Genomic DNA, 14,858 nt, shown 5'->3' on the forward strand with positions numbered 1-14,858 from the left:
GAGCTCCCTTTCACTCTCAAAAATATCCCCCAAGTAGAGCATTTTAAATTGCACGTGTGGTTCCCATGGCCACAGAGGCAGAGGTCAGGCCCCATGCCATCCACTAGGTCATGCGGAAGCAGGCCTATGGTCTTATCCCAGTGAAGAGATTCAGCTGCCAGCTTCCATGCCAGCCCCCATACACATCCACCTTCTCCTGCCCTTCCCGCCACAAACCCCAATGCAAATATAGGGAGACTCAAGGCTGCTTGGGTATGAGGCAAAATCATTTTAGAGTAAAAATTGAACAGAGACCCCTCCAGGGAGAGGTGAGATGGAGCCCTGGCCAGGCGGTCTGAGGATGGAGTGGAGAATTCCATCCTGGAGTTCAGGCTCTCTTGCAGAGCCAGGACCTGGGGAAAGGGTGGTCCTTGGAGCTCTTTCTGCTGATCCATTCTCAACAGTTTTGGGCGGAGCCTGGGAGAGGTGACAGGGTCAGCTTGTGAGAGTGGATCAAGTTATTTTTCCCCAGGGTGCCTCCATACACACACACGCACCCCATCTCCCCCCTACCCCACCATGTCCCTCTCAGCCCTACTCTGTCCCTGTCTTACCCGGAGTGATGAGAGGTGGAGCATCTCCTGAGCGGTGGCTAGGGAAAGAAAAGCGGTGAGATCTCTGATCCCTCCTGTTTCTCCTCTCCTTCAAGGCTAGTGGATTCTCAGCTTGCCCTGACATAGCTCCCTGGCTGTTTTTTCACAGGGTTATACCATCCCAGGGACCAAAAGCATTTCAGGATTTGAGGCCCTCTGAAGATTCATGGCTCTGAAAAATGAACCTGGAAAAAATCTTAGGAGCAGGAATTCTCCAGGGCAGGGCCCAGAGGCCTGGCTTTTTCCTGTAAGATTTAGCTCTTTACCCTGGAAAGGCATCTCTCCAGCATGAGGCAGGTACGCTGCCGGGAACCCGTCTTACCTGGGCTTCTGTTGGAACTTGCATTTGCATTTCCCACCTGTTAGGGGGAGAGGGGGATGTCAGAGGAGGACACCCCCAGCCCTGCCCTGCCCTGCCCTGCCCGCCGCCCCCCAGCCCCTGAACTCACTCATGAGGACAATGATGCCCATGGCACACAGAATCCCTGCGAAGATGAGCCCGCCGACCCGGAGGCTGTGCCAGTCTAGGAGAAACCCAGAGGGGGCCCTTGGTGCCAGCCCATGCCCTCCCCATCCGAGCCCCCAGCTACTTGACAATATCCCTTGGGCACCTCTGATGTGGGTTATAGCAGTAGGGAGAACGGACGGCTCCCCCAGCCCCCTGTGCTAACTTTCCAGTTTGCACACAGCAAGCAACAGATATTTAATGTGGTATCAGGTAGAGAGAAGAGGTCTGAAGACAAATAAGCAGGTCCAGGAGACAGAAAGTCAGAGGGGAGCTCTTTGAGGGAGCATGGCCAGGCAAGACTCCTCTGAAAGGGCACATTTGAATAGAGACCTGAGGAGCGGAGGGAGGGAGCATGGGGCTATGTGGAAGAAAACGTGGGGAGTCCCAAGGACCGGACTGGCACATCTTATTCCCTTAATCCATTGTGTTTACTGTTTAACTGGGGCATTGAACAGTATACCATTAGTCTCACCCCCGAGGTCACCCCCATCAGACCCTCACCCAACCTGTGTGGGACCCTTGGCACAAAATAGGTATGAGGGGTGGGTGGGGAATGCAAAGGGAGGGGTAGAGGCTCTCACCATAGTAGAAAGGACTGTTTTTATCTGCAAGGAAAAAAATAACGTGAATCCAGGACAAGAGCTGGGATGCAGGGCTTGTTGGGGAGACTTTGGGGGTGGACTGGTGGAGGAGTCAGTCTGGCTCACCTTCTGGGTCGTTGGCGTCCAAGGCAGGCAGGCCTGGTGGGGAGAAGCAGGGAAGGAGAGAGTTGGAAGTGCTGGCCTCAGCAAAGCTGGGAGCAAGGCCGTGGAACCCTTGGCCTCAGCAAAGGGTCCCCTGATGGACAGTTCCCCACCTCTTGAGGGCACAGGGTTTCAACCCCAAACTAGCTATCTCTGCACATTCCACCTTGAAAGGGAGGGTTTCCCACACTCAGCCCCACCCCTGAAGAGGGTTTTCGTCTGGGTGGTTTTTGATGACCTAGTCAGCCTTTGGCCTGATGTTGCAGACTCCGGACTAATCCACACCCCCTGTAGAAATGAGTGAGGGTCTCGTGGGAATGACAGATGGCTTCCCCTCCGAGGTGTTCTCAGCCCTCATCTCCTGGGTCTGCCACATCCACATCCCAACCCCCATTTCCCTGAAAGTGATTTACTAATTATGAACTTAGTTTGTTGTTCAGTTGCTATGTCGTGTCTGACTCTTTGCAACCCCATGGACTGCAGCATGCCAGGCTTCCCTGTCCTTCACCATCTCCCTGAATTTGCTCAAACTCAGGTCCATTGAGTCAGTGATGCCATCCCACCATCTCATCCTCTGTCGCCCCTTTCTCCTCTTGCCCTCAATCTTTCCCAGCCTCAGGATCTTTTCTTTGCATCAGGTGGCCGAGAGTATTGGAGCTTAATAAACTTTGTACACCTTAAACTTAATAAACTTAATACACTTTATTTAAAAAAGAACTTTACATCACTACCCTGAATGGAATACCAGTCTTGCCTGATATAATGGATAAAAACAAAGACAATGAAAGCAAAAGACTAGGACTGAATTCTGGCTAGAAGCGTTTAGCTTTGGGCCTAAGCTCTATTCGCCCTTTGTTAAAGGGATATTCATATTTTTTTTGTTATATTTAAAGCATAGACACATGGTGATTACTCTATCCCAGGCACTACCCTTACTGCTCAGCAAATAGTAACTTGTTTAATCCTCATAGTGACTCTCTGAGTAGGTGCTGCTATTGTCCAGATGGGGAAATTGAGGCCCAGGGGATTTTTGGTAATTGCTACATAATGACGAAGCTCTTCCCACTCATAATAAAGTGTTTAGGAGTTTTAAAGACACGGTAGCCCAGAGCCAAGCCTTCTCCAAGATGTCATCAAGGAGACATAAAGACGATGATGAGCTGTGTGAGCCTTGGCTGTAAGAGGTCCTCCTATATATGTCCCTTGAAATCACCAGTGTGACACTCCCTACCCTCTAGGAGATACTGTCCTGAAGCTCCCCACCCCATGGGGGAAGCAGAAAACATGAGAGTAACACGCACACATGATCACCACCCAGCTGAGGGGATGTGGGGAGAGGCAGTCCAGGAACAGACACTCACCTGCCAGGAGGACGAGCAGGCTCAGGGCCACCTCTTGCATGTCGATCATTGGCCTGGTGGGGCCTTGGGGGAGCGGCCAGCTTCAGCAGGGCGCTCTGAGGCCTCTGGTTCCCAATCTCCTGCTACTCTGCTCCCCACCCAGGGTACACAGCTCACCCCAGGGCAGAAAGCCTGGCCTTGAAACTCACTGGGCTGAGAGATAAGGAGTGGGAAAGTGCAGTGGGGGCTGGGTGAGAACTCAGACAGGAAGAGGGAGGAGCAATAATAACTCACAGGACGTGGACTGGAGGCTTTAAGCGAATCACCCTGGAAACCAAATGAGGAAGGTGATGCCCACTGTTATCCCCATCTTACAGATGGGGACATTGAGGCTCCAGAGGTGAAAGTGGGTGCTCAAGGTCACCTTGCCAGAAGGTGGGATTTAAACCAGACCTGGCTCTGCGGAGGACTCACTCAGGACTCTCTCAGGGCCTCAGAGTGTTGTGGGGAATGGAGTGTTGGGAGCCAGGTGGCAGGAGGCCCCCGGGAGCGTCTCCCATAGACAGTTTGGAGCCTGCCTGCCCTGCCCAGACTTTGCTGGGCCAGGGCTGGAGCCTGGGCTGGGGCCTGGGCTGCTCAGGGCAGGACGTGGGGTGGAGAGAACTCGGGGGGGGCGGAGGACAGGCCTGGAAAAGAATCTCTCCTGGCTGCAGCCCCAGCCTTATCTTCTGTCCCACACTGCCAGCACCCCACCATCCTGCTTCTGCCCCACCCCCGCCCATCCCACCCTGGCCCTCAGTCCTGTCTCCACCCCAGTCCCAGCCCCAATCCCTGTCCCTGCCTATGCTCCCACCAAGCTCCTGGGGCAGCAAACACTTCCTCTTTCCCCAGGTAGGTCTGCCCAGCAGGAAGAACATTCCACCATCCCCTCCCTCCTCACGTTCAGTCCCCGCTGCGTCCCCCTGTCCCCTCCCCCACCCGTGCCCCACCGCCATAGCACAGCATAGCTTGTCCCAATCTTGATAGCAAGAGCTAACACTTAGATCCACCCGCTGCTGGGCTCCGCCAAATGACCTTGCTGGGTTTTCACTCATGGAACCTCCCAAGAATCCTGGAGACCCCATTTCACAGACGGCAAAGCATACCCCCACCTCCCCTGAGCCTGGCACGAAACCCATTGCCATCCCCTGCTCTGCCTCCGGGCACAGCTGGAGACAGCGCCCAGTTTATCTCTCTCTCTGCATGTTCAGTCGTGTCCAACTCTTTGCCACTCCATGGACTGTAGCCGGCTGGGCTCCTAAGTCCATGGAATTTTCCAGGCAAGAATACTGGAGTGTGTTGCCATTTCCTTCTTCAGGTTATCTTTGAAACCCAGGGATTGAAACTGTATCTCTTGCTTGGTAGGCATATTCTTTACTACTAAGCCACCTGGGAAGCACCCTCCTCCCGGCCACCACTACTTCCTCTAGTCTCCATAGAACCCCTACCCTGAGTTTCTTTTTCTGTTTCCAGAATGTTCTACAGACGCCTTTATCTCTCTGTGCCCACCCCAGATCCTGGGAACCTTCTTAGCGTCCTTGTGTTTGTGCTCAGTCGCTCAGTCATGTCCGACTCTTTGCAACCCCATGACCGTAGCCCACCAGGCTCCTCTGTCCCTGGGATTTCCCAGGAAAGAGCACTGGAGAAAGTTGCCATTTCCTTCTCCAGGGGATCCTCCCTGCCCAGGGATGGAATCCATGTGTCCTGCATTGGCAGGCGGGTCCTTTACCACTGAGCCACCTGGGAAGCCCTCTTAGCTTCCTCGTTCATCCTGTATACCAGACCCACAGTGTCAGTCTGAAAATCCATTTCTTGCAAGGAAAGGGCCTGTCACTTTGGGAAACATTATTAAGGGGTTTAGGACCCGCCCCCCAAAAATAGGGGGCAGGGGCAGAGCTGGAGTGGGTGTGTGAGCAGGACAGCTTAGGGGGTCCCGGCTCAGGTCTTGTTGTCTAAAGTGAACACATGAGGCTTTGTCCCCCCATGGTAACACTAATGCTGGTGATCAGAGCTGGTCTGATTGTTTATCCCACGCCAGGCACACTTCTCAGCTCTTTGCACTTATTCATGCATATAATCTTCGCAGCTTGATGAAATTGGCACTATGATTAGTCCACGTTGCTGTCGCAACCCTGGAACCCCTGTAAATTGAGTTTAACACTCTATACTATCTTGCAGGACTCAGAGTCTTGGGGCTTAAGCTTCTTTCCGTGGGAGCCTCCGAACCCCCCTAGCCGGTGGGGGGCCCCATAGGCCCCATCCCCAGGCATCTCCCAGCATGCCCAGCACAAGGGGGCACCGATGCGTGGTCTCAGCCATACCCCAGCCCCTGCACATTGCCACCTGACTGTCCCACACTGCTGGCTGCTGGGAGCTGGCATCTGGGCATGTGCCCTCCTGTTCAGGCTGTTGTGGAGAGGTCTCCCCGGCTGCTCCAGAACTGACTGCGGTCAGGGTGAAGACTTGGAGAGGAAGGCAGCCTGCAGTGGAGGCTGAACCCACCTGTCTCTGTTCTCTCCTGGGCCCAGAGACCCCAGTGCTGGTGGGAGGACCGTTTGCACCATCCACCCACTACTGTCTGTCCCTCTATTTCTCCATGATGGTGGCCAGGCCCTTCAGACATGAGCAAAATGACTCCCTCGTGTCCCTGAAATCTCCTCCCCACCCCCTTGTTTTAGAGCTTCCCCAGGAAGCCTCCAGCCCCTTTCCCTAGAGGTCTTCAGGACCTGCATGTTCCCAAAACGAGGACACCCTGAGTCCACCGTCATCCACCCATCTCCTCTGATCTCCCAATCCAGTCTGGGGTCTATGCAGACACCCCAATCTTCCCAGACCCACCAGTCTTCCAGACACCCTGTCCCATCTGTGGGCCTTACCCTCACCCCAGCTGGCTCACCCAGCCCCCTGTACAGAGATTGATGGGAAGGGAGGGCGTTCTCTAATCTGCTCCCCCAGAGAAGGACCTTGATGTGAGAAGGTCCGAGGGGTATTTAACAGAAAGCAGTAGAGAGAGGGGCAGAGCCAAGAAGGAGTCGGAGGGAGAGGGCCCCAGCCCCTCACCTGCGTGCTTCCCAGGCTGCGTGGAGGATCAGGTTCCGGGAGAGTGGGCCGCTTAGCCTGAGTCCTGCCTTTATCCACAGCCACCACGCCCTAAGCAAACCTGGGCAGGTAGAGAACTAGTCTGACTCCCTAAAGCTCAGGGGTTCTCTCACTTCATGCTTGCTCTTAAAGAGACAGCTCTCAATCACCCCGCCAGTGGCAGGGAGTTCCCCTGGGGTCTCCAGGATCACAGCAACCTTAGGCAGGGCAGAGGAGAACAGGATGAGAGCTGGAATTCGGCCCCTGACATGCAGGGAGGGTAGGTTCTCCAATCTCCTGCCCCTCAGAAAAGGACAGGGAAGAGGGAAATGTTCGAGTCTTTAATAGCAGAGCTACTGCCTGGCGGGGTGATGGGGGAAGGCCATGCTTTGGTTTTAATAACGTAATCTCTCTTACTTAGACTGGGCTTTGTCCTTGGAGGAGGGATTGGTGGCCATTGTGGGAGATCTAAGGTCCTTCTCCAGGCTACTTGTTGCTGTTGACACAGTTGGAGGGTCAGCAAAATGGGCCAATAGGCCCAAGGTCATAAGGTGGGGGTGGGATGCCCAAGGGGTAAGGGTGGGGGTGAGGTGGGGGTTAGACCATGACCTCTCCCCTATCCTGCCCATCACAGCCTAGGGAGCTGGACGCTAGGTTCCCAGCTCAAGGCAGACCTTCCCAGCCGGGGCTCTTCCCTAGGGTGCTGGGAGCCACGTGTCTCTGCAGTGGGCGTTGGGGTGGGGGCCGCCTGTTACCCTGGATAAGACCATTGCGCTGTGCCGGCCTCCCTTCCCCCACCCATCCCGCCCCTCCTCCTCATGGCATTCCTTCCGGCTGGGGTCTGTGCAGGCCCCCACTCGGTTCCCGTTGGGGTGCCCCCTCCCCCCAATTCCTCCTTTTTAGACAGAGGAACTTTTGTCTGGGGGCTGGATGGAGAACAAGGCGCCTTTGAGTGGCTGGCGGAGGATTGGGGTCATGGGGAGGGGCAGGGCCAGGAAAGGGGTGGCTCTGCACTGGCCACCAGCTGGACTACGGGCGACCCCCAGCACCATTGCGGGGGTGGGAGGAAGGCTGCCAGAGCCAGGCCAGAGAAAGGGTGCCGTGGCGAGTGTTGGAGGGCAGGACAGGGACAGGAGATTTCCAGGTCAAGACTCTGCTGGAGGCTATCTGCTGGGGGCAGGGAGAAAGGACCCCCCCCACCACCACCACTTCTCAGCAGGGAAGGACAAGGGTGGGGCAAGGAATACACGCCCAGATACATATGTTCTTTATGTGGGTCCCTCGGGCAAATTCTCAATCCCAGGCCCTAGACTAAGACAGGGTCTCCCCCCAATTCCCATCAAGGAGAGGCCCGTCCCTACAAAGAGTGGGGCTCAGTCAGGATGTGGCTCAGTCAAAGCAGGAGGTTCAGAGGGAGTTAGAGAAGGGGAGGCCTGATTTGGGGAGGATCCCAGCCCAGCTCAGGGGGTCTTTGTGTCTGGGGGGACAGCATCTCTTTCCCAGACATTTCAAGATAGCCATGTCTCTTTCAAGACCCCTTTGATGGTCTTGGGGATGAAGTGGTGTCTCCCTCTGCTGGGAAGTCAGGGAACTGCATGCATCTGAACTTAAGTGGGGACCAGCACAGGGTGGCTAGGAAGGATGTGCCATCCTTCACCTATGCCAGAGTCTGCACACTCAGTTGCCAAAAGGGCCAGACAAGAATCATGAACAAGTAAAGCAAGACAAGTGTGAGACTACGAGTCACGATGGCAACTTGGAGAACAAAACTGAAGCATCTCCCAGACATCTTGTTATGGGGAAAAAATAGCAAGGTGTTGAGAAGTATGATACCATTCGTAAGGGGGAGAAAGAATGTATATCCATGTACTTATGAATGAATCAACTATCTTTGGAGATTGGCACCCATGGTTGCTTCTAAAGAGGAGGACCCAGAGGCTGGGGGATGCCTGGGAAGGGAGACTCACTTATCCTCATACACCCTCTTGTACCTTCTGAATTTTATATCCTGCAAATGTACTACTTTGAGGAAAAAAAGTTTAGTTAAAAGAATTTCAGGATAGCCCCTATACAATTCTAGCCAATTGCTTCTATGCTTTCAAAAGATGTCTGCAACCTGGATCTTTATGCAGCACTCTCTGTATTAAAAGTTAGCTCCCATTTAAAAAAAAATCATGTAGGTTAGAAAAAACACATCTAAGGTTTCAGCCTGAGGGGACCACCAGTTAGAGTCTGCTGCCAGCTGTGTTCCCTGAAGCTTTAATCCTGTGATCTTGCATTTGGATAGACAGATGTTTATAAGGCTATACCCAAAGCAGGATGGACTAGAATGTGCCCCATCCAAGTGGGTGTTGGGCTGGGGCTGGGGCTTAGGGCAGGGAGAGGCAGGACTTGAGACCCCTGTGTGGTTGGAACCGATGTGAACACTGAGAACCTGGGGAAAGTCTGCAGGGAGTGGAGTGCATATAACCGCTTGCATCCTTTGGGGTTTGAATTTTGGGGGGATGAGTCTTCCAGGTTGATTTGACTTCAGTCATATTTAAAGCGTGTCCGCTTATTTATATATGTGTATGCATTATGCATGTATGATTATATACAAATATGTTTGTGTGTGTGTGTACTCTTTGCCACCCTATAGGCTGTAGCCTGCCAGGCTTCCCTGTCTATGGGATTTCCTAGGCAAGAATACTTGAGTGGGTTGCCATTCCCTTCTCCAGTGGATCTTCCCAACTCAGGGATCAAACCTGAGTCTACTGCACTGGCAGGCGGACTTTTTTTTACCGAAGAGTCATAGGGGAAGCCTGGGATCAGAGATACCCATGGACAGATGAATGTCGCCTCCTGGGGCTTTGTGGAGCTGCTCCCTGTGACATGAGAATTCAGCACCTGTGGGAGAAAAGTGGGAACTGTCAAGTCCTGTCCTGCCACTTTGGGGGTGTAGCTGTGGGCATGTTGCTGTCTGCCTGGCCTCCAGGAGTCACGTGAGATGCCAGACAGGGTGACTCATGGGCTTCCTGGTGGCTCAGTGGTAAAGAATCTGCCTGAGATGTAGGAGACACAAGAGAGATGGATTCGATCCCTGGGTCGGGAAGATCCCCTGGAGGAGAGTATGGCAACCCATTCCAGTATTCTTGCCTGGAGAATCCCCATGGACAGAGGAGCCTGGCGGGCTACAGTCCATGGGGTCGCAAAGAGTCAGATATGACTGAGCGACTGAGCACACACACATATATTGTTACCCGGAGGTTTGCGCTTGTGTGGAGGGGGGAGAGAGAGAGGTCTGCACGCTGAGTTTCTCAGATGTCATCTCCCACCAAAAGAAGCTGGAGACATTGATTTTTAGGATGAAACCTCTTGATTTTTACATGTTGGTAACTGATTTTTAATTTCCCTAACACTTTGTGGAGTAAGTGAAATGTGTCCCTACGGTCACTAGAGTGAGTCCCCATCTTAGGGACTAGGCAAGCTGGGGGAGGGTCAGGGACCACCCCCTCGCCACCCTGTCTCCCTCCTCAGGCTTGTTTCTGCCTCAGGGCCTTTGCAACAACCGCTCCCTCTGCCTGGGATTCTTCTTCTGCTTGTCGCTAGGTAAGAGCTCATTCTGATACCTTCTTCAAGTCCTGGCTGAAGACGTGGGCTTCTCTGACCCTCTCGCCACCTTTCTTTAAGATTTTTTTTTTTAATGTGGACTATTTTTAAAGTCTTTGTTGAATCTGTTACAATGTTGCTTTTGTTTTCTGTTTTCAGTGTTTTGGCCACCAGGCATGTGGAATCTTAGCTTCCCGACCAGGGATCGAACCTGCACCCCTGCATTGGAAGACGGTTTCAACCACTGGACCACCAGGAAAGTCTCCACCCTTCTTTTTCTATTCCCTTCTTTATTTATTTATTCATTTATTTATTTTTGGCTGTGTTGGGTCTTCATTACTTTGTACAGGCTTTCTCTAGTAGTGGCAAACGGGGACTACTCTTCATTGCGGTATGTGAGCTTTTCATTGTAGTGGCTTCTCTAGTTGCGGAGCACAATCTCTAGGCCCTTGGGCTTCAGTAGTTGCAGCTCATGGGCTCTAGAGCACAGGCTCGGTAACTGGGACTCACAGGCTTAGTTCCTGCATGGCATGTGGAATCTTCCTCAGACCAGGGATCAACCATTGTTTCCTGCACTGGAAAGCAGACTCTTATCCACTGTGCCACCAGGTAAGTCCTTCTATTCCCTCTTGAGTTCTCTATCTTCAAAGCCTACTCTAGGAAACTTCTCTTTGCTTTTTTGATTATCCGCCTCCCCTGATGGCACATCAGCTCCTCCCCCCAATTTTTCATCTGAATTGTACATAGAACAATGCCTGACATATAGTGGTGCTCATGAAGTATTTCTTAAATAATAACAGAAAGGAACTCTTATGACTCCCCTCACCATCACAGAGGTCTTGCTGGAGCAAGGCAGGGGTGGTGAGGGCAGAGCTGCTAATGGAGGCAGATGATCAGGCAGACCACATTTGCTGACGGGCCTGGATCAGTTTCCTCATCTCTCGGGGTGAGGGCTTGGGCTGATGGCTAGAGGTCCTAAGTGTGAGTAGAAGTTATTGTGTGAGAGGGGACTAGATGTTCAAGGGGGGCACCCCGCAGCCTCCTCCCAGCCTTTCTCAGTCCCTGAAACGAGGATCTCAAATTGGCGGCCCCTGGGCCAACCCAACTATTGTACATGTTTGCTTTAGTTCCAAAAGTATTGCAACTATTTATAGTTGCCAACATTTAAACGGGATATTTCAATGTAAGCTACGTGTTAGGCTTCTTGTGGAAGATCTGGCTTAACTGAACCATATTCCTCTTTGGCACTAGTTGTTGGAGGGCCAGGTCTGTCTTCTCGAGGTGACCCTGGCCCCATCTTCCCCTGATAGGAGGTTCCATGGGAGGAAGAGAGGCAGTGGGTGATCCACAGTTGCTCCGGCCCCAGGCCTGCTCCTATCACCTTCCATCTGAGACCCACCCTCTGCCTGCGTGACCTCTATTACAGCACTGACCCTGGACGCGCATGCCCAGGTGGTGGATCCCTGGGGAATGTAATGGGAGCGGTCACGCAGGAAAGATCCCCAGGGCTGTTTGCCTGCTGTTGGGGGAAAAAGCATGATTAGCAAAAAGCCTGGTCTTATTTTGTGACTCCTTCCTGAAAAGCCTTTGACAGGCAACTACTATTGGAAGAAACCGAACCTTGTGAAATGCCTGCACATGGAAGGGGCCGGAGAAGACTTCTGAGATGCAAGAACTCAGAAAGAAATCATAAACATAGGCAGAGACAGGGAGAGCTAAAAGGAAATGAGGCAAACTACTAAGCATTAGTGAATCTCTCTGAAGGGTTTTTGGGTTCATTGTACTGGTTTATGTAGCTTTTCTGTAGTTAAAAATAATTCAAAAGAAAAGTTGGGGGAAATCAGTAAAAAAATTTTTAAATAAACATTTACACAAAATAATAAAACACAAGGTCAAAAACAACAGCAAAAGAATGGAGGAAAAAATAAATTCAGAATTGGGTAACCTAATGTCAAACAGAATTTAATTGAACTTTGGACATCATGTATTTATGTATATTTGCTTGTTGTTTGGTTGCTAAGTCGTGTCCGACTCTTTTGCGACCCCATCGACTGTAGCCTGCCAGGCTCCTCTGTGCATGGGATTTCTCAGGCAAGAATACTGAAGTGGGTTGCCATTTCCTTCTCCAGGGGAATCTTCCCAACCCAGGGATTGCGTCTCCTGCATTGGTAGGTGGGTTCTTTATCACTGAGCCACCAGGGAAGTCCATTTATATATATAATAAAAATACATACATTATATATATGTATGTATATATATTTATATATACACACACACACACATTTTTTCCCTTTTAAATAAAAGCCTGTGTTTATTTTTTGCTCTCTCCCAATATCTTCCTTTTCCTTCTTTCGGATCAATTCCCTGACTTGTGGGTGCCTCACCCTGCCGTGGCTGCCCAGCCCAGCCTGGTGGGGTCCCTTAGGCTCTGAGGCAGATTCTAGGGCTGGTAGATTCCTACTTGGCTGCAGACACAGAGAAATGAGTCTGCAGTTCTAAGAGCTTGGCCGGTGCCCGCTGCCCTGGGGAGGCATTGACCAGGCAGCCTGCTGGCAACCAGGGGCCCTGACATCTCAGCCTTCCCATCCCCCTTCTCCCTGCACCTTGGCATCCAAGAAGACAGTGCCAAGAGCCAAGGGCATGCCCCTGTACATCCCTGAGTCATCACCTACTATTGCTAACCACCTCTCTATTGTCAACGAACAACCCTGCAGCGTGTGTGGCTGTAGGACTCACCACTTGCTGCGCAGGCCTTGTTCTACCGGTGGAGGAAACTGGTGCAGGGGGGTTCAGCCACCTCCCGAGTCATTTAAGGGTCAAAGTTGGGATTTCAAGGCAGGTTGTCTGGCTCCACACCCTGTGTGTGTGGGGCAGGGGAGTGGTGACAAAAGGGCCACGGGCCCCAATAACTTTGAGGGTCCCAAGAACAGAGAGCAGGTTAGAAGAGGGAATTAGACACCAGAGAATATTGCCAGAACCAAACCCTGCTCCCCTCCCTGCCCCCACCCTGGCCACGCCTCCATCCTCTCCGCCCTAGACCATCACACAGCCTCCTCCCTGGCCCCCCTGCTCCCTCCCAACCCCTACAGCCTGCTCCCCACACTCAGAGAAGGGCGCCTGTGAACCCCTGAATCAGATCAGGGCCCTCCTGGCTCAGAGCCCTTCTCTGGCTGCATCTCTCTCCTGGCAAAAGCCAGATCCTTGCCATGACCCACAACTTGTAAGTCACTCCCCTACCTGGCCCCGCATCACCTCTCCACCCCCTCAACCCCTTACTCACTCACTCACTCGTCAGCTCCAGTCCCACTGGCTGCCCTATTGCAGGAAGCAGGGCTGCTTCCAGGGCCCGAGAGTGGGCTTTTGTCTAATGCTTGGACATGAATTGTCTGAGGAGACACACGTGCTCATAAAGAAAGAGAGTCTATTGGGAAGGGACTCCCAGCGGGGAGAGCAGGAGGGTAAGGGAACCCAGGAGAACTGCTCTGCCACCTGACTCGCAGTCTCAGGTTTTACGGTGATAGGATTAGTTTCCCGGTTGTCTCTGGCCAATCGTTCTGACTCAGGGTCCTTCCTGGTGGCGCACACATTGCTCAGCCAAGATGGATGCCAGCGAGAAGGATTCTGGGAGATGGAAGGACACCTGGGGTCTTCTTTTGACCTTTCCTGAACTCTTCCAGTTGGTCGTGGCTTATTAGCTCTGAGTTCCTCACTAGGACCTCCTGTTTTAAAATAACTCACGCGAGTAGTTACTATGGTGCCTGGCCAGGGTGGGCGGTTTCAGTCCGTGTGCCTCTCCCTAACAACTCTGCTGCTCCTCCAACCCACTAGGTGCCTTTCCAGCCCCAGGACCTTTGCACTTGCCGTTCTTGCTACCAAACTCACCCTTCTCACAGATGTCACATGGGTCACTCCCCTCACCTCCTTCCTTCAGAGCTTTGCTCAAACGTCACCTCCTTCATGAAGCTTTCCTTGGCTACTTGATTTAAAACCACATTTTCCATCTGGAAACCACTGCACCCCACCCTGTTCTCTATTTTTTTTTTTCCTGTAGCACTAGCATATATCACCTCCTGCCATATTGCATAATTACACACTTATTGGTTATATTTATTCTCCCTCCCACTTCTGTAATTTTAGCTCTGGGAAGAGGGACCTTCTTAGGCTGTTCCATTCCCTGAAAGTCCCCAGCACTGAACACAAAGTCTGGCACATAATAGGTGCTCAATAAATATGTGCTGAGTGAATGAATGAAAACTACTTTTTTTAACCTTGATACTTTATTTATTTATCTATTTGGCTGTATGGGGTCTTAGTTGTGGCAAGCAGAATCTTCATTGTGGCACAAGAACTCTGTAGTTGCGGGCTCAGTAGTTATTCCGCATGGGTTTAGTTGCCCCGAGGCCTGTGGGATCTTAGTTCCCCAACTGGGGGTTGAACCCATGTCCCCTGCATTGCAAGGCAAATCCTTAACCACTGAGCCATCAGGGAAGTCCTGAAGATTAATTGAGGCTGATTTTTTTCCCTCTTTCTTTTGTTGTTGTTGTTTTGGCCACGTGGCTTGCGGGATCATGGTTGCCCAGCCAGGGATCAAACCCAGGCCCTTGGCAGTGAAATCACTGAGTCCTAACCACTGCACCACTTGAAAACCATTCTTGAGAGTTACTACATTCCAGGCCCCATAACGGATGAATCAGGTACCTTCGTTTCCTTAAGCAGATCACTTTTGAGGGGCACACAAACCCACAAGTGGAGAGGGAAGGAGCTCAGAGCAGAGGTTCAAAGCCTAGGTTCAAATTGTAGCTCCACCTTTTTCTCCCTGTGTGACCTTGGGCAAGCAATTCTTCCTCCCTGGGCCTCAGTTTCCCCATCTATACAATGGGGTTAAAAATAGAATTCACCCTGTAGGCTGCCCTTTAGATTCAATGGGGTT

At 52.1% G+C, this 14,858-nt stretch overlaps 1 protein-coding gene across 1 annotated transcript; it reads right to left on the reverse strand.

Annotated features, from left to right (window-relative positions):
• Positions 1-294: 294 nt before the first annotated feature.
• On the reverse strand, positions 295-6,361 carry FXYD3 (FXYD domain containing ion transport regulator 3). Its single transcript, XM_081517126.1, is given in 9 exon segments — positions 295-456; positions 594-631; positions 955-995; positions 997-1,047; positions 1,050-1,156; positions 1,722-1,745; positions 1,848-1,880; positions 3,245-3,436; positions 6,323-6,361. Coding segments are annotated over 8 exon segments (363 nt in total). The 5' UTR covers positions 3,294-3,436; positions 6,323-6,361; the 3' UTR covers positions 295-436.
• Positions 6,362-14,858: the final 8,497 nt, after the last annotated feature.

This window comes from Giraffa tippelskirchi, chromosome 7 (assembly GCF_054371585.1).
Source record: "Giraffa tippelskirchi isolate mGirTip1 chromosome 7, T2T-mGirTip1v1.2.pri, whole genome shotgun sequence".
NCBI lineage: Eukaryota > Metazoa > Chordata > Mammalia > Artiodactyla > Giraffidae > Giraffa > Giraffa tippelskirchi.